Source organism: Oreochromis aureus, linkage group 11 (assembly GCF_013358895.1).
Source record: "Oreochromis aureus strain Israel breed Guangdong linkage group 11, ZZ_aureus, whole genome shotgun sequence".
In the NCBI taxonomy this organism is placed as follows: Eukaryota; Metazoa; Chordata; class Actinopteri; order Cichliformes; family Cichlidae; genus Oreochromis; species Oreochromis aureus.
In genome coordinates this window covers 18,790,595-18,810,578 of record NC_052952.1, presented here as the reverse complement: position 1 = coordinate 18,810,578, position 19,984 = coordinate 18,790,595, and the positions used below count along the sequence as shown (strand labels likewise).

At 41.7% G+C, this 19,984-nt stretch overlaps 1 protein-coding gene across 1 annotated transcript in view; it reads left to right on the top strand.

Moving 5' to 3' along the window:
* Nucleotides 1-19,857, top strand: part of itga8 (integrin, alpha 8) — a 42,430-nt gene extending 22,573 nt beyond the window's left edge. The window contains exons 16-30 of the mRNA XM_031746266.2: nt 4,654-4,709; nt 5,550-5,707; nt 5,828-5,959; nt 6,920-6,987; nt 7,507-7,654; nt 8,321-8,413; nt 11,845-11,924; nt 12,402-12,482; nt 14,669-14,774; nt 16,066-16,224; nt 17,775-17,891; nt 18,003-18,116; nt 18,232-18,333; nt 18,424-18,546; nt 18,634-19,857. Of these exons, the coding sequence (XP_031602126.2) occupies nt 4,654-4,709; nt 5,550-5,707; nt 5,828-5,959; nt 6,920-6,987; nt 7,507-7,654; nt 8,321-8,413; nt 11,845-11,924; nt 12,402-12,482; nt 14,669-14,774; nt 16,066-16,224; nt 17,775-17,891; nt 18,003-18,116; nt 18,232-18,333; nt 18,424-18,546; nt 18,634-18,723 (1,627 nt within the window). The 3' untranslated portion in view covers nt 18,724-19,857. The remainder of the gene's footprint in view (nt 1-4,653; nt 4,710-5,549; nt 5,708-5,827; nt 5,960-6,919; nt 6,988-7,506; nt 7,655-8,320; nt 8,414-11,844; nt 11,925-12,401; nt 12,483-14,668; nt 14,775-16,065; nt 16,225-17,774; nt 17,892-18,002; nt 18,117-18,231; nt 18,334-18,423; nt 18,547-18,633) is intronic.
* Nucleotides 19,858-19,984: the final 127 nt, after the last annotated feature.

Below are 19,984 nucleotides of genomic sequence, written 5' to 3'. Positions count from 1 at the left end.
TTTTAAATTAACATCACTGATAAGTGGTTTTCTTAAGGCTACACAGCTGTTTAGTCCCAAACTCCATGAGCCGTCTTTACATTGTGCATGTGGAAATGTTTTTACCTTCACTGTTAAACATGAACGTTCTACTGTTGATTTCTTTACAGTCTGATTTTCCCAGCATAAATGATCCCTGATCGCAGTCAAGATTTTTTCCCATCCACATTTCTAATTTGAAGATGGTTGGCCGTTTAGTTTCAGCAGTTGCCAGCCGAAATGTTTTAATCACTGCAGTAATTATCCAATAGGAGGCTCTTACCTGTTTGTTTAGTTAAATCCAGGTGGTGACCTTTGTTTTTTGGCCTGGCAGTGTATTAACTGTGATTGAAAGCACCAGTATATTAACTTCTTCTTGCGCTGCCCTCTCCTTACCGATAGACATAGACGTTACACATTTTTTGAAACCAGTACTACTCTGACCAGATGCTGACTCCTTGAGCTTGAAGGAGGTTAGTCAAAAACCTCCTTCATCCACTTCTAATTTCACTGCCGTTGTTTACTTTCAATCTGACTTTTGGAAACGGACCTATTTATACATCTTAACTGGATATTTATTGTTGTACCAATGTTTTCATGCAGCGCTCCTGGCAGGGTCCCTCTTGAAAAAGAGATTCTGATCTCAGTCAAATTTTTTTTCAAGGTTAAACAAACAAAATCAAAGAAAAACAGAAATCTACCAATCTACAAGAGTACAATAAAAGAATGTGCATCATTACAGAAAGCTATATTCTGACTCTGCTACACTTTTCGCAATTAAACAGGCAAATCCTTTCCCACAGAATAAAAAGTTGATTTCCTTTTGTTTTGTGAGATGTTTCTCCAGCTCGTCACCACAGTCTACAGTTTGTTGTAATTTTTTCCAGCTGGGTCACTCTGCCGCTTCCGTTTGGCATGGCATTGTGAGAAAAAAGCAATCGAATCCGCACCTACAGTGGAGTTAAAAATGAAGAGTGATAGCTCTTAGTACCTAAATTTGTCACTTTTCCAGCGTTAACGCCTTTGCTCAGTTGTAAATTATTTTGCAGTTTGGAAACGGACCTTGCGTGTGTTTGTGTGTGTGCAGATGTATGAGTGCATGTGCAGGTGAATGAAAGTTAAAGGGATCAAAGTCTTAAGCAAACATAAGACTAATGAGGCCCACTGCTGCTCTGAACCTCAGATCTGTAACAGAAACCATCCTGCTCGTACTGTATCATAATATGCTGTGCAGTATAAAGTTTCCCATTTTACAAATTACACCCTCACTGACGGATGTGACAAATATTTCACCTCTGCTTTCTAGATGTCTGCCATCGGCCAAAGTCTGTTTGTCAGTGTCTCTGCTGCAATAACACAGCAGCCCACTGAAAAAGCACACTCATATGACCCGGAACCTCAGATTTACGGGGCTCTGCAATTAATCTGAAACGGCATAATTCTGTTTTGATTATATTATTGTTCGTGGGGGTGAGCATGCTGGCTTTGAACGGTCTGGGGGTGAGTTTAGTTGAGGGGAGCCAGTCTAAAGGCTCCTGCGGCTTCGCTTCAGTCTATTGTTGGTCCTGACTTATTGGGACAGGAACTGCTGTAGGACTATTTGGACGGAGAAGTGGGCTCGGCTTTATGCCATCGCGGTGTCTGCGTAGTGGTGTGTGAATATTGGCAGTGAGGGAAAAAAGAAAGGGGTTTGGGCTGGATTGACATAGAGCCTTATACTGTGGAGTATTGTCAAAACAAAACTCAGCCTATTTAAATAAACCGCTATAAAATTTTGGTCCGAGGTATGGAATCAAATAGGACTTTGGACATACGCAAACACGCAGTGATTCAAACAGCAGCGATAGAATTAAAGGCTGTTTGAGTCTCTTGTGTTTCAGAGACATTTCCCTGCAACTTGAACTAGAAAGGAGCATAAAGGGTGAAAGCTCCAGCCTGTGCTTTATACATCTCCATTACATTTCAGTCACATAGTTAAGTATCTGATTTCCTGAAAAATAATTACCCAGCGGTCTTTGACTCTGAAGGTGGTACAACAACACTGAGTGTTTGTCTGAAGTGCTTCCACTGTCTTCTAAAATATTCTGTCTGCTCCAGGATCAAAAGTATAAAACATTTGTGCTTTTTTCCCCCTCAAATACAAACAGACATGGTAGCTTAGATGAAACAGGTTCTTGCACAACAGGAACTGAAATTAAAGAATGCGTCAATTATGTTTGCATATTTTTTTAAATAAGATGCTTGTTTTTTATTTGTCATTTCCAGCTTCCTTGATTAGGTTGTTGTGACTTGGAAGAGGTTAGAAATGTTCAGTGTTTTCTTATCCAGTTTTTAAATGTGAGGGAAATGAGCTTTTTAACTGTGGGTTCTCTTAGCTTGACAGATCAGTTAGAGGAGACGAAAAGGCAAAGTTTAAAAGGAAACCCACTCACTTCTTTGGTGGTAAGTAGGGAAATCTTTGTTGATGTTACAGTCACACGAGGGAAAACAATGACAAAATGATTGTGTCTTTGTGCAAACTCATTCAACGCCTTTCCAATGGTTGCTTCGATGGCGGTTACCAGATCCGTGACCACTCACAGTCAGCCATAAGGTGGAGTCTGCTCTCAGTCTGCAACTGAATGAGGTCCAGTTGGAAATTACACGTAGTCTGTTTTTGATAGTAGTTAATGTGATAAATCTGTTGCTGTTTATTGCAGATCTTTGCCATCTGCAGAAATTCACATTAAACAGAAATTCATACATGGACAGAACCTCTGAAATCCCCCCACAGATAGTGACATCCCACTTTGTGACGTCTGTAACTGCCTTGCAATCAAAATTGTCGGCTGCAGTTACTTGCAGTCGGCCTCTGATAGCAAAAACATTCGATGCGATCACCGGACAACCACCGATTTTCCTAGACACAAAGAGGATGTGATCCTATTTTTACTCTGGTGTGACTGAGCCTTAACATGTTTTCCCTATGAACCCAAGAGGCGATGGCATGTTCTGTTCATAGCTTGTTTGTGAGGCCAAAAACAATTTGTTTCAGGCTTAAACATCCTGTTTAAAGGTTAGCTGGTAATTATTTTTTCAGAAAAATCTCATGCTCAGCTCTCTGATTTCAATGTAGTGGTTAAGATGCGGCACAAACTGGCGCTGGGAAAAGAGGATGAAGAAGTAGAGGAAAGAGAGAGAGGCGACTGGTCAGTAACAAGTTTTAGGGCCTGTTATTTTAGAAAAGAACTGCGCAACATGTTATCCAGTCGTCTTGGAAATATAAGTGTTTATATATGAACCAAATGGCTACACTCAAGGTCAGGGCCAAGAGAAACACTCATAAAAAAGAGGGGGAGCAACAACAGAAACCATTAACCCCCCCCCTCCAATCGGATGTCATAATGGTCTGAGGGAGGGGGGTTTCCGACACTGTGCAACCTCAGAAGCAGCTCCGATGCAGAATATCAGTTCATTTCAACTATTTTGTGACTTATTTAAGGCTAGAGGAGAAAAATTCTATACAGTAACGGCTAAATAAAGAGCCGGGGCTGTTGCCAGTAAACTAGGGGTCATTTCTGTGTTGCGTGCACTTAAGTTTGGCACACAGTGCTTATTAACATCACACTCGAGCATACCCTCGAAAACCGCACACATGCAACACATATTTACTACGTGTGAAACTACCTGGAGAGGTTGAAATGACTCAGGGGAGCATTTTTTAACAAAAGAGAACCTGCACTTTGTCATACACACACACGCAAGCTAACATCTGCATCACACTTGAAGAAAAACCAGCTCATCATCATTGTGTCATCTAATTGGGAACCTAATTATTAGCAAACACAGGAATCTGCAACATCTGCATTCTGCTTGTTAGTGTTCGTGAACTGAAACCAAAGAAATAATGATCACATGAAGCACTGTAATTCCCTCACACTGGCTCACACTTGCTGAGTCGTCAGTGTAAGAGGAGGAGCGTTGCGTCCATAAGCTTCCTCAGATTAGTGGTTATTAACAGCACAGGCCTCCCTGTGTGAGAGTTCCTGTTCTTGATTAAAGAGGCGATAACGCACATGCACGCTCAGAAAAAACACTTGCACATAGGGTAATACCCACATAAATTGAGGAAATGCAGAAGTGTTTCCCAGTCTCCCATATCTGTGTGTCTAATGGGGGGGCACTGTGGTAATTCCCTGTGCCCCGTGGAGTACAGGAAGGAAGAAGTGCCTTGTTTGTGAGGTTTTTTTGGTCATTCAGATTTTCTTTTACATTTATACAAATGTCATGAGAAAGTGTGGAGAAAACCCCTGCAGCAAATAAATTAATAAATAAAAAAAATTAAAAAAAAATTAAACTTATTACTAAGATTTTTGGAAAAGCCATGTTTAAAAAAGTCCTTTCTCTGTTTAACAGCACTTGGGAAATACTTTTTAAAAAAACTGACATTTCCAAGGAGGGGGTGGGGGTAATAATTATGTCCCCATCTGTACTTAAGATGCAGCATTTGCCAGTCATGTATATACATAGCTTGCCCCAGTTTGTATTCTCTTACAACACACCCACAAATTAATTAGAACTACCCCCAGAACACGCCACACGTGTGATTCATATCTGTTACCTCTTGTCTCTCTTTCCAATTTTCTTTTCTTGTAGCCTCAAAGTGGATGTTTGTGCAGCCGTGAGCGGTGTGGGCATCCCCAGCTCTGTAGGTAAGCAGCTGTGCAGTAGCTGAAGTCGGCTCTGTTGTACATACTGTATCATTATTAGAGTTTCCTGCTGGGAAACTTCTGCTCTTACACACCAATCAGAGCGAAGAACAACGGTGGGTGTGAGGAGCAATAGATGAGATAGAAGACACATAAATAAGCAAATGCAAATAGGACTTTATTCCATATCTAATGGAAAGTCACATAGAACCCAGACCCTTTAGAGCAGGGCTGTGAAACATAAGGCCCAACAAAGACTTCAGTCCGGCCCACTGGCTAACTTTGGAAAATGCGAAGTGGTGGACAGATTTTTAACTTTTAACTGTATTTTCATAAAGTTTACAACTTTTGTATTCATAAAGACCTCACCCACTGCCATTCATACTATGACCAAGTGGTTAAGTCACAGATAAATAATTAAATAACAGAAAAGCTCCTCTTTTTCACTTTATGCTATATTACTTTTTTTTTTAAAGTGGGTTCACAATGGAAAAATGTGAATTAACAAAATCTGTATGTTCTATTTGTACAGGACACTCTGGGCAATCTGCTAACAGATTTTTTCCTGTAATTTTATCTATTTATTATAAAGAAAACGCCTACTGTTGAAATTGCAGTTCTTTTACTTACAATAAGAAATTTCCTGGGATTAAATATTTAGTTAAATGTCTTTCACTGGTCTGCCCTACTTAAGATCAAAGTGGGCTGAATATGGTCCGTGATGTAAAATGAGTTTGACATCTCCGCTTTAGGTTCAACAGTTAAGTAGTGTCTGATTGGCTGAATCGTCTACCTGTTAACTCAAATTTAATCTCTACTTATTTATTATTATCTTCTGTGCAGACCTGAGAGCAGAGCTGCAGCTCGATTGGCTCAAAGGCTCCAGGGGTGGAGTAAAGAGAGTGCTTTTCTTGGACACCGAGCAGCCTCAGCACACGGGACTCCTGAGGCTGGGTCACAGTCGCCCACGTGCATGCCTGCGCTACACAATTTATCTCAGAGTGAGCAAATCAAACAGGGCACACAAACACACATACAAGAAGTAGTTAATGAGCTTTGTAAGTGAGGTTGTGAATGACTGACAGCATGTTTCTCTCATTCTCACTCACACTTTATTCCAGGAGGAGGATGAGTTCAGGGACAAGCTGAGCCCCATCTCACTCGCTCTCAACTACAGCCTGGCTCCACCTACTCTTGACCAAAGTCTTCCACCTGTCCTTAACCACTACAGCAGCACCTTCCTCCAAGAGCATGTAAGCATACATGTTGTATGTACATGTAAAAACTTAATGCTGTACAGTACATCAGTGTACACGGCACGGAAGAATTTCTCCTTAGTTGGCCCCGTTTAATGGATTCTTTGGGGGAGCTTATCTTTATCAGAAGAAAGGAGGCTTTAGGTTGTTGAAGACCTATGGAACAAATTTGTGATTTGTGACACTGGGCTGTAAAAATTAAACTAACTCAACTTCGCTAAGCCCAAAAGAGATGCAGAATCGACCTGAGATCATATTTCATTCAGTCATTGCTTGATTTAAAATGCTTGCCTTGGACACAAAAAGACTGACTCCCAAATAAAAACCATCTGATTCACCTAAAATCAACTTGGAGTCTACCATTTCCCGGTATGGGACGGCCCAGTTTACCTTTGCAGATGAAACTGTTATAATCTAGAGTTTGGAGCAGTATATTTACTTAATAAAAATAGCAAAAAACTAAGAAAGGCCCTGATGTACACTAAGATCCAGCTCTAGGCCATTTTCAGACTTGGTATGATGGAAAAATATACACTCATTTGGTTGCGCTCCCATGTGTGAATTGAGTTAAAATAAATATTAAGAAGCTTTTCAGCACTGAGCTATGTTCACTGGAAACTCATGGATCATATGAGGTCATGTTGAAAAGAGGAGCCTTGCCCATATTGTTTATTGTTTTTAATAAGAAGGGTTTATTTTATTGTTTCCATTAAGATTAGGTGGCTCAGTTGCACTTCCTTCAATTTTTGGACGTTAAGTGTTGTAATTAAAAAAAACAGCAACAAATTGAGGACTATCATAGTAGCAGCAGAGAGACAGAAGTCAGATCTCTGCCCAAAGCAGGCAGCAACACAACAAACCAAAGACCTGTGTGAATGTATATATGTTATATATAGAGCACCTGCATCCTTCCGTGTCCTCATCTCACTCCTCTCTTTGTGCCCTTCTTCCTCTCAGGCTTACATCCTCCTCGACTGCGGCGACGACAATATTTGTATCCCGGACCTCCAGCTCTCTGCCAGCATGTAAGACTGACACGGCCGCACCCTTTGACCTGAACTTCTAAACACCCAACACTTCAGACAGCCAAATGCAGGCACCCACGCACGCACAGCGAAACCAAAGCAACTGTGTCTGTTATTCCTCACACAATGCGCCAAGTTTACACTAAAGTTGCTCACATTATGGCCCCATTTACCACGGAGCGTGTGTTTGTGTGTGTGCTTGTGTGCATGTTGCATATGTGAATTAACCTATTCTCCACAGTGCTTCCAGCTGTTCGATATCTCCATGGCAGCATTATGCAAACATCCTGTCAGCATTTACTGACTGATTAACACACGCGTGCGCTGGTGGGGTTATTGTTGGGGTCGGAGGTACTGCATTCTTTGCAGCTGATGAGATTGCACATGTCCAGTCCTGAAAATTATAAACTAGAATTTACAGGAAAAAAACACATTTGTTTTTTATATTTAATTACAGCAAAGTGCTTTATTTCCTTCCTCTGCTTTTTTCTCTTCCTACAATAAAACACACAAACACAGGGACCGCACAGAGGTGGTGATTGCAGATGACAACCTGGTCATGTTGACCATCACTGCGGTGAACCGAGGAGAGGGAGCCTACGAGACAGAGCTCTACACATTGCTACCGCCTGAAGCTGACTACATCGGAGTAGAGCGCAGGGTGGAGGTAAATACTCACACACACACACACTTTTACACACATTGCACACAGATTTGTCTGACATCAATTATCCCAGTTTAATGTCAAGGGCCAGAAGGGTGGATGCTGAAAATAGATAAGACCAAAACTGTTGTCTCATCATCATTGAAGCCAAGTTCAAAAACTGGGAAGTGGGCTATTTGAGGCTTCAGTTACAGTCCGGCATCACATCCTGTTGTGTCTTTGTGGTTTGTGTTTGTTAGACATGATTAAGGCAAGGCTATCAGCCGGGTATGCTCTACTGGCAACAGCTCAAAAGCCCCTATTATGATTTACAAGCTGCATTAGTGACCACGGAAATGGATAGGGTCAACTTCTGTGTGCGTATGTGTGTTTACGTCTGCATGTGTGTGTGTTTGCACGTGTGTGCGCTAATGAGTGTGTAATGGGGCTGTTTGATTGATGACATTGTTACTGTCAGAGCATTCATCACTCTTCCTCTCCTGTCCTCCCCCCCTGCCTCTCTCCTTCTCTTTTTCACCCCTCTCGCTCCCATCCCCCTTTGATGGTGCTATACTTCCCTCCCTTTGTCTTTTCGCTCACCACTTGACTCTCACTGCTCCCTATTTGTCACTTTCATTCACTGTTCTTGTCCCTCTCTTACTTTCTTTCCGTACCTTGGATCTCCTCTAGTCTCTCTCTCAGTTAAACTGTGAGTACAAGCTGATCAATGAGTCCAGGATGGTGGTGTGTGACCTCGGGAACCCGATGGTGGCCGAGACGGAGGTGAGTACTCGCACGTAAGCGCAAACGCACACACAAACGTTTCAACAACACCCACGCTAAGAAGGCGCAACTGTTACGCCTCAGGTTTAATTCGCCCTGATTGATGCTTTCCAGTGATTGCTGATGTTCACCTTGACCTCCATTCCACACAGTCTGATTCTCAGGGCTAGGCTTTGCATTCAGTCCAAGCGTGCATGTGTAGTAATAATCCATTTAGGTCGTGCTTGGCTGACACATGCAGGAAGCCAAGGCTTTGTAAAGTAAAGAGCGGTCCCATGTTACATGAAATTCTACCTTCAGATACACAGAGATGTGCTACAAAGTATGACATGTGTGTGAATGTGGGCTTTTGTTGTTTTTTTAAAGGCGTCAAGGCTGGCAGAGAGGTGCATTTGCTCTTTGGAGGTGACACATAGCATTCTGATAAATCAATTATGCGGTCATGTTTCACTGTTGGGGGAGGAGAGCATAACAAGAGCGTGTAAAAGGACAAGGCATGCACGCACGTGTGTGTGTGTGTGTGTGTGTGTGTGTGTGTGTGTGTGTGTGTGTGTGTGTGTGTGTGTGTGTGTGTGCAACTCTCCAGCTATCCAGATGTTTCTCATATTGAACTCTCCGCTTGCCCCATTGAAGGTTCAGGAATCCACGAGCTGATGCAGAACATACCTCCATGTCCCCCATACAGATTCTGGTTGTATTGTGCAGCTAAATAGTTCTCATCACTGGTGGTCAACCCTCTGCTGCATGAACAGAGCGATGAGTTAAGGGTACACGCCTGAAGGGAAGCAGTTTTTTTGGCTTTTTGCATTCATCTGCCTGCCTGCATCTCTGTCATCATTCTTCCTCTACTGGTCAGAATCTTAGTTTCAGTCATTTATCAGTCAGTGGAGTCCTGCTTTGAAGATATGTTTTTTGTTAGTGTTTCACAAAATTGTAGTGCTTAAATTACTGATTCCAAGTAAAATATAACTGAAAAATACTAAATTAATTGATTGCAAATTTTTGCTATAGGAGAAATGCAGTTATACACACATCATATTTATAGTAGCTGAAGGCTATTGGAGAGCATTAATGGAATGAGTAATGGCTGCACACAGTTTCCAAACCACAAAGTGATCTAACATAAGTATCAGTTCTAGCCACATCACATCAGAAATACTGACTGTATTTATAATGGCAATAAAAAAAACTCTCCCCACCCTAGCACTGTTAAATCCAGACTGATTTCAGGTTTAAAACACCCGGATGTATTCAGCTAACCGGTTAGAAGCTTTTGTTGCTTACATATATAAGACAAAGGAAGAAATCTGAATCTTACATTTCACTTTCCATTTAGTAATTCACTCTTCTTTTGCACTACTTTTAGTTTCTGTCACTCTCTTGCTTCATCTTTTTTGTGACTACTCTGATACTGTGGCTCTTTTTCTTTAACAAAGTAGAGTTTCTGCAGCTACTCGGGTTGTTCCACCATTTGGAAAAGAAGTCCCCAATTATGCATTTCAATTAAAAAAAAATGTTTTTCAAATAAACACACACACAAGTCTTAATCTCTCAGTTCAGGTGTTTTCAGTCTCATTTCCCAGAGTTGTACAAAAGCACCTAGCCGTGCAGTCGGTTTGCAAACATTTTGAAAGGGTGGCTTGTTCTAAAGAGCACACTGAAATCAAGCATGATGCTGTAATGGGATGTGACTGTTCAAACACGTCAGTTCATGAGATTTCGTCCCTCCTAGATATTCCATGATCATCTGTAAGTGGTGTTATTGCAAAGTGGAACCATTTAGGAACCACAGCAACTCAACCACAAAGTGGCAGACCATGTAAAGTTACAAACTGAGGTTGCCTAGTGCTGAGGCACATAGTGTGTAAAAGTCACCAACTTTCTGCTGACTCAGCTCCAAACCTCCTCTGACATTAACATGAGCACACAAAATGTGAGCCGGGAGCTTCATGGTATTTAACCAAGCAGCCCCTGTAGCAATAATGAGTAGTAATGTGTACTTTTGTTCAGGTAGTTTAGTTTAGAGTCAGGTGTGCAGGAAAAAGAGAGGTGTGTGAGTTCAACGTGATTCATGATCTTGATTTTGAGCTTGTAAACACCAGTCACACTGTGACGTAGATTGAATGTTCTTGATGTTATTAACATTAACTTCAGGCATGCCCCACAGGCCTGAATTCAAGGGTCCTTCATCTTAACCATTTTGCATATCAAACCACTTTTAACTTTGCAGCTGGTTGCTCAAAGTTTGCACTTTCATCCGTCTTTAAACACGGTCGCTGCGGTCAGTTGAAATTTTAATAATAGTGACCACCTTGTGATGCTGACAAGAAGTATTACAGTGTCAGTGGAAAACCCTCAAACCACTTCATTGGCATAAACCACTTCTCACTCTGTCGTTCCAAAGAATCATTGTTCTGTTAAATTATGAGCTAAACACACTGCGCGAAGCGTTGTGGCTGCCAAACACAGGAGCCGAGTATTTTAGCCAAGCTGCAGTTTTTGGAATACACAGAGTGCGCTGACGTACGGCGGAGAATATAACAAAGATGCATTGCTTTGAGAAGGTTTAGGCGGATGTTTTGAAGATTTTCTGCACCATGAAAGCACAACCCATTTTCTAACCGACCTAAATTCAAGCTGACCACAGCGACTGAAGGACAGTACTGCAAACATTAACTCCCAGCTTTCAACCACTGAGTTCCAGTTGCCCTAAAGACAGATTTTAAGCTTCACCCTCTCTGAAACGGGAGGTAAAAGTGACGACTTCTCTCCAAATGGCTTGTTCTCACTTGGTGCCTGTCTCTGTAGAGCTTCTCTGCCTTGCTCATCTCTCACATGTGTCCCATAAAGATAACTTGACTTTGTAGTCCCACACTCCACCATCACTCCCCCTCTCCTCCCCCAGGCCTGCCTCTTGAAGTGCACGTCTGCATGCTGTCATTTTCCTCTCTGATCCATGTGCTTGACCTGTTGTTCAGCAGAACTCGCATACCCATGCACACACATGCGCACGCTGCCATGCCGTCGATGATGAACTAATTCCTGCATGTGTTTCGAGTTAGTCCAGAGGACAGAGGATTTAAACTGAGGAGACACAAGAAACTTAACTGTGGCTTTTATGTGTCTGTGTGTCTGCAGTCTGGCTTTTTTCAGATTTAAGGATCTCACCGTTATCAACACACACAACTTTGATAATCTGCCTTTGAGAACACAGAAAGAGATCTAGTTAACGCCGGCTTTACTCTCTATTACTGGTCACTTTAAAAAATAATGTGACTTTTATGTACAGATGGATTTTATTTCTCTGTATTCTTCCTCTCTGTCATCTTTCTTTAACAGCCCCTGCCCTAACACCCATTTTTCTGCCATGTTTTTGATCAGTTCTCCCTGTTTTTTGTGTGTTTTTTTTTACATGCTCCTGCCCTCACCAGCTGTCTGTTGGCTTGAGGTTTTCAGTCCAAAGGCTAGAAGACGCTGGACCAAAAATCAGCTTTGAACTACAGATCCACAGGTGACACACCCACCAGCAGTCATGCTCATACCCCCCCAACCATCGTCACTGTTTCTGCCTCTTTCACACACGCACAAAGAGCCGTTTGTGTTTCATCTGATCCATGTAAATACGTTTCGTGTCTGTCCCGATCATGTTGCTGTCTGTGGTTTGATGAAACTAACCGCAGACGCAGAAAAATACAGATGGCCCCAAGGAGCTCCAGACAGGAGACAAGCTCTACACAAGATGCCCACTGTGTGCTTAACAGCGTTATTTTCAATATCTCACATCGCTAGACGCAGATGGTTGAATTTTGCAATCCCCCTGCTAGGGGAATTCTTGTCGGAGTCATCTGAACACGAAAATCCGGCTTTATTATGAGTTCATCTTGAGTTTTGGTTCTATTTGCACTGTACCAAAGCCTCAATGGAAATAATAAAATCAGTTTGTTCTTTTTATAGTTCTTTTATTTTAACTGTATGAATGTCTCCACAGCTCCAACAAAGATAACTCTGACAGCAACCTGGTCAGTTTGAATCTGTCTGTCACCGCCCAAGCTCAGCTTGATTTACGCGGGTGAGTCAACCATTGCGTAAGTCAGAGCACGCCGTCTTCTCTGAGACACAGTCGCCGAATGCTTTGTTGCCTTGAAACAAAGCATTATCCTAATTATCCTAAAGATAATTTGTTAATATGACAATCTTGTTTCAGGCTGAACTTCTTTATTTTTATTGTAGGATATTATTAAAATGCTTGAATTTGTGCCCCCTGTTCATTTGCAGATAGAAACAAAGAGTATAAAAACACATCTCTAGTCATAAATCTAAGCTAATCACGTGCACATGGAAAACCTCGGAGCCGCTGGCATGTTCATGGATTCCCGTATGCCTGCTGATGCACACACACACACACACACACACACACACTTCAAAGCTTGGAGCCTTACTTGTTGTTGTTTGGGTGTGGTCAGCCGTACACACAAACACAGCGGGACCTGGTATAAGCAAGAGGAGAGCATGCTCCTATGTTTGCACTGTAAAAATGATGAACTCCTCAGATGAACATTTGAAATTTAGCAATTCACATTTTAATTCTCTGTTATTAGTGGGGGTGGTGTTTGCCTCACTCTGATGCGATGTCTACTTTAATCCTAGAATTAAGTAAGATATTTTAATTAAGCTCACCATGGAGTGCTGCTGTTTGCTAAACTGGCTCAGTTATGTCCACTTAGCTACAAACATTATGCCCACAGTGGGGAATGTAAACATTTTTGCCCACTTAGCTTAGACTACCATGAAATTATCAGAATGTCATCATCAAGAGGCAATTATAGCCTACAGTACTGACATTTCCACACCAGAAAAATCTTCAAACATTTTACTATTTTATATATACATATATATATATATAACTGCACTAACAATGCCACTTCATTAGGTACATCTTGCTGGTACCGGGTTGGTTCCTCTTTTGCCTCCAAAGCTGCTCTAATTCTTTATGGCATAGATTCAACAAAGTGCTGGAAACATCCCTCAGAGGTTTTTGTCCATATTAACTCGATAGCATCACATAGTTGCTGCAGATTTGTTAGCTGCACATCCGTGATGGGAATCTCCCGTTCCACCAAATCCCAAAGGTGCTCTGTTGGATTGAGACTTGGTGACTGTGTAGGCCATTTGAGTACAGTGAGCTCATTGTCATCTTCAAGAAACCATTTGACATGATTTAAACTTTATGACAGTGTGTTATCCTGCTGGAAGCGGCCATCAGAAGATGGGTACATTGTGATCCTAAAAGACATGCTCAGCAACAATAGATAGGCTGTGTTTACTCAGTACTACAGGGCCAAAAGTGTGCAAAGAAAATATCCTCCACACTATTACACCAGCACCACCAGTAGCCCAAACCACAACAATTCAGGATGGATCTATATTTTCAAGTTGTTTACAACGAATTCTGACTCCACCATCTGAGTGTTGCAGCAGAAATTGAAACTCATACGACCAGACAACAATTTTCCGGTCTTCTTTTATCCAACTTTGGTGAGCGAATTATAGACAGGCGTGGGACCTGGTGTGGTCTTGTGGTTCAAGGTTCATGTGCATTCAAAGATGCTCTTGTGCAAAGCTTGTTTACCACAAGTGGTTATTTGAGTTACTGTTGCCTTCCTATCAGCTTCAAGGAGTCTGGCTGTTTTCTGACCTTTGACATCAGCAAAGCTCACTGGATGTTTTCTCATTTTGGACCTTTCTCTGTAACCTTAGAGAGGGTTGTGTGGGAAAATCTGGCACCAACAAACATGCCACATTCAAAGTTGCGTAAATCACCTTTCTGCCCCCTCCTGATCCTCAGGTTCAGCTTCACCGAATCGACTTGGCTATGTCTGCATGTCTAAATGTGCTGAATTACTGCTGTGGGGTTGCCTGATTAGATATTTGTGCTAACAAGCTGTTGAACAAGTGAACCTAATGAAGTGGCCAGTGAGTGTATGTTAAAACTAAGCCAGTTAGTATTGGTGCTGCACCGAATAATCAGGCAGCATTGTCAGGGATATTTTAAATGGTCTGTTCTCGTCATATTTAGAAATAAGAAAAATACAAATTTAGAAAGTTCCTGTTGCCTTTAACCACACTATTTCTAATAAAAACTGAAAAGTATTAAATCAGGCTTTATATGTGCAAAGCACTTAGAAAAAGTCCAAACCTATCCATGTGTATATGCATTATTATCACCACGCTGTTTCTCTTCTCTCTTCTCTCCAGGGTGTCTCATCCCTCTCAGGTGGTGCTGCCATTCCCAAACTGGGAACCGAAAGAGAAGCCCATTAAAGAGGATGATGTTGGACCACAAGTCACACATATCTATGAGGTAAATTCCCTCCCTCACACTGAAACACAGCTGGGCAGTCTAATCAGCTGTGAGGAAATGAACAGGATGAATTTGTAGATGAAGAGATTGAGAAATGTAAAAGGTGAGCTATTTTGTGTTTAACGTGCTGCTCAGAAAGTCTCGTCTTGGATGAAAAGAGGAAAATAGGTGTGGAAACTTGTGTTTTAGGCCACATCAAAGGGTAGGGGCTCTGCAAGATGAAGGAAACGGTAACATACACACAGACACACAGTAAAACCAGTAGCTCTATAAAGAATTAAACTCTGGCTGATCGAAGGTCTCCAGCTGAAGAGTAATTACTGCTGCGAAGGCAGGAAAAAGCAAGACAGCGGGAACCAGGAGCAACTAGGAAACAAGGCGAGCAGGGAGGATGGATGCAAACATTCTTAACTGGGCATAGTGTAATAAATAATAATTATTAAGAGGAAAAACAAGGTCAAACAGAGACAAACGGATAGTGGGGGGGGGGGTGGCAGACAGGCCGGCGACACTTAACAATAGGGGCATGTGCATATGTGCATCTGTCTCCTATACATGTGATTTCTTTTTATTTTAAATGGATGGCAGCTTCACTGAACCGGAGCGCTGCGGTGTCTGGTCTGTCCCGCAGCTGATAATGATTTTCATTTGCCGTACTTTTCCCAGTGGGCAGCTGCTTCTAGTTAGAGAGGACAGAGGGGTTTTTTTCTTTTCCTCTTGCAGAATTCCTGCCCTGCAGCAACAGGATCATGTCCTGTTTGGATGACTTGCTTCAGTGTTAATGACCGTGTGTATATGTGAGGACATATATATATATATATATATATATATATATATATATATATATATATATATATATATATATATATATATATATATATATATATATATATATATATATATATATATATATGTGTGTGTGTGTGTGTGTGTGTGTGTGTGTGTGTGTGTGTGTGTGTGTGTGTGTGTGTGTGAGCCACAGACAAAGAAAGGGCAAGTACAAAGAGGGTTTATTGAATTGATGGTTCATTTAAGCTCATAATTCAGTCATCCTAAATTAGATGTGGAATGATGAAGCTGGTGATGGTGTAGGTTTTACTTGTCTTGTATTTCAATCCCGAGAGACTCAAGGCTGCATTAGTATTATCTTCATTATTATGAAAACACAGGTGGCCCGTTTCATCATCCCACAGTTATGATAACCTGATTAGAGCTTTGGCCGCTTGAGACCGAGGCCGGAGAATACTGACAAGTCTCCCTGTTTTTTCTGCCGCCTCGCTCTCACCCGCAGCTCCATAACTCCGGTCCCAGCAGCATCGGGGAGGCTGAGCTTCACGTTGGCTGGCCGTCTCGCTTCCGTGATGAGAACCTGCTGTATGCCATGGAGATTAAAACTGACGGACCAGTGAGCTGCCGGACAAACACCAGCCTTAACCCGCATGGTCTACAGGTAACATGAAATATACAGTGCGCAATACACAGAGTACAACACACGTATGCAGCCAGAAAACAATCTCAAAAACGAAATGTGGGGGTTTTGCTTTTAATAAGAGTGAGTATGTTTGCACATTGTGCATTTCTAACTGATTGTCTGCAGCACCTACTCATACAAACCGACTTAGCTACATTTTTTTATTTATACCATTAGTTGTATCTTTTTTTATCCCTTAATGGCACCATTTATGCCCGCTCACTCCAACCTATTCTTGTGTTCTTTGTGTGTTTTTTTTCCCCAATAGGCTCCATAGAAGTAAGATGGATTGTTATGTTTACCAGTAGAAATGAGAGCTGGAATCATTTCCAGTATCTATGATATCACGCGTAGGGTAATTGGAAAAGAAAACATGGAGTTATTTGAAAATGTGAATGTGTAATCATCTATGAAAACAGCAGCATGTGTCAGGTCCTCTAAGGAGACTGATTACAGTAGTTACTTCTTTCACCTGACTGCGAAGAGTGTTATGCCAAGATCGCACAAGCAAAGAGATTCACATAATGTTCTCCAAATTCCTTCTATGTAATTGGCGTCTCACCGTCAGTGTTACTGACAGTGGGTAAATCAGTTAGCCGTGCATCTGTGGCTTGTTTTCTGAGTGCCATCTCTGGGGCAGAGACGCTAATCACTGAGCTGCAGGAAGATAAAGGCATACCTGTTGTTGCTATCCTTTGCTTTCTTAGCTGATGTAAGAGTCATAGTAGTTTCATGTCCTACACAACTGGTCCAGTTTTTAAAATATTTAAATGCAATTATACAGTGAAGACAAACACCTAGAGGAGAAACCATTCTGGCTCTTTATCTGTAATCTCAGAGTTGTGACTTCAAGAGTCTCAGGTTGTTCGCTCATGTCTGCTTTTCGCTGTTCTCAGCTTCATGGTATGACCAGGAAATTAAATCGTTTTCAACCCTTCAATCGACTAAAGATCAGCAATGACATTTCTTAACATTTTGCTTTTTTTATTCCTCAGCTGGAGGTTTTGTGTAATATTATTATGTCTACTAAAACATCTTAGAAAATCCTAAAAAAAAGGCTGCGGTGAAACAACGAGTTTTGATAAAGTGTCTGGACTGACAGAATACACTAACACATGTTAGAGTACGATTAAATTAGCACCATAAACTGTAAGCACTGAAACAGACAGGGCAAGTTAATTTACAAGGTACCTTTCATACAAGAAGGCAGACAATTTTATTTATATAGTGCCAAATCACAACAACAGTTGCCTCAAGGCGGCAAAGACCCTACAATAATACAGACAAAACAGAGGAAATCCTAACAATCATATGGCACCCCACGAGTAAGTGCTTTGGTGACTGTGGGAAGAAAAAACTCCCTTTTAACAGGAAGAAACCTCCAGCAGAACCAGGCTCAGGAAGGGGCAGCCATCTGCTGCGACCAGTTGGAGAATCATATATCAAATTTTCTTTTCTTTCAAATGTAAAATGATTATTTTAACTTGCTTGAACAATGAGTATTGATAACATTTTCCCGTTTGTTTCAGATCTCCACTCTCCAGGACACACCAGAATTACTGGGCTTCCTGAGGAACACCAGCAGTCGTCCTCGCCGCCACAAACGATCTGTCAGCACCGCTCAGGGTTACAGCAATAAAACCTTGGTGAGCCAACTGTAAAGTCTCTAAAGAAAACAAACTAAGCCAAATGTTGTTTAGCCATTCACAGGTCTTTGATATATTTCTTCTCCCTCCACCAACCCTCTCCTTATGCAGAACTGCACTAATGTCTCCTGTCTGAAGATAATGTGTGTGGTCGGCCGGTTGGATCGCGGGCAGAGTGCTGTGGTAAAGATCCGATCGCGACTCTGGGCGCACACTTTCCTGCAGGTCAGTTGATTTTTTCTGCTAACTTTTTGTTTTACTTTAATCGCTCAACTCTCTCAGCAGGAAGGTCTGATATGTAACATGCCACCTTTAAAATAATAACTTTTTTATCTTAAAGCGGCGTAATGACCCCTACATTCTCAACTCTACCGTGTCCTTTGCGGTCACATCGATGCCTTATCGCATCCAGCCCGCCACGCTGCCTCAGCACAGAACCGCGGTAAGATAAAAAGAACAATAAAAATGAGTCTTTGTGCCAATCTTCGAGAAATAAGGAAAAATGTATAGACAGATTTTTTTTTCTCTGCAGATGGGGACTCTGGTGTTATGGGGGACTCCTGATGTGTCATTCGCTGTTCCACTCTGGGTCATCATCTTGGCCATATTGCTGGGGCTGCTGGTCCTGGCCATCCTGACATTAGCCATGTGGAAGGTACATACATCATCCACTATCCTCAGAACTCCTTGTGGTAGTTTAATTATTAAAAACTCTACTAACTGGCTAATGTGATTCCCTCAGTGTGGTTTCTTTGACCGGGCGCGGCCACCTGCCGATGATGACATCTCTGACCAGGAGAAACTGACGTCTGATCAAACAGGTGATGCATAAGACGTGACAGCTGCTGGTTGTAAGACAGCGGTTTGGGAGGGATGCGCACCTTCTGAATGACTTAAATCAGATCTGGGATCTGTATTAGTCGGGACCTACATTCCTTGGCTGGAGGTCTCTCTGTGAATCAACCGGACTGAAAGGACAAACTGAAAACTGCAGCTCCACACAGACTGGGACCAAAGCAGACAGAGTGGGACCAGCACACTTAACAAGCTCAATCACACACACATGTCTTTTGTTTATAGATTGCGATGAAGCACCAGAACTGAAGACAGACTGGACTTTGTTACCAAAACAATGCTTTAAATGCGTCTGTTACTGCACATTTTTGTGTGAGTAACAGAGAAAGAGACTTTAGATCTATGCACAAGTGCTGTTGTGAGTGTGTGTGTGTGTAAGTGGGTGTGTGTGCAGGTACTGTACATACGCGTCTAATAGGTGTCATTTGTGTCATTCGGTTATTGATGTCTATCACCACCAGATTTAATTTATCCAAAGTCACACCCACACACACATAAGATGCAGCCACATGCATAAACAGAAAAGGCACAAAGTTGAAGTGTATATTTATGAATGTATGTGCAATAATTTGAGAGTTGTGTGATACTTAAGCTTGTTTACACTGGCATTATTTTATTAGAGCTTAACGTTTCCATTGTTTGTGTGCATACTGTAAGTGATTAATTGCGATATTATTGTTGCTGAATGGAGCGTTTCTTTAGACTGATTTAAGCCAACACGTAACAATCAAAAAGAGAGGAACAAAGTGATACCAGTAAGAACAAAATAACTTATTATTGTCTTATAGTGAGTATAGAATTTATCTTCGAGGAACAGACCGCATATTCACGGCTGAAGCGCTGTCCTGATAATTAAAGTTTTGTCTGTCATGTTGGATGCTTTAAAAAAAATAGCGGTTGACAAGACTTCAAAAACTTGCTGCAAAGCCACGGTCCGCATCAGAAACGCAACGCAGTCCGAGACAGAGATGGTGTACATTACTGCCTGTACTGTGTATTACTTAACAGTACGTTTAATGTTTGTTAATTATCTGTATCCTGCACAGGCATGCAGAACAAAGCGGTGAGAACATCAGCATTTCCCTGAATTAAAACTAAAAGTCAACGTGTACGTTTGAGCTGTTTCCGATTTTTGTATCGCCTGGGAAGTTTTATTAGAATAAAGTGTTGCTTGATTACTGATTGATTGCTGAACTTCACATTGCCATGTCCGCTTACAAGTTAAAGAAATAGTAATT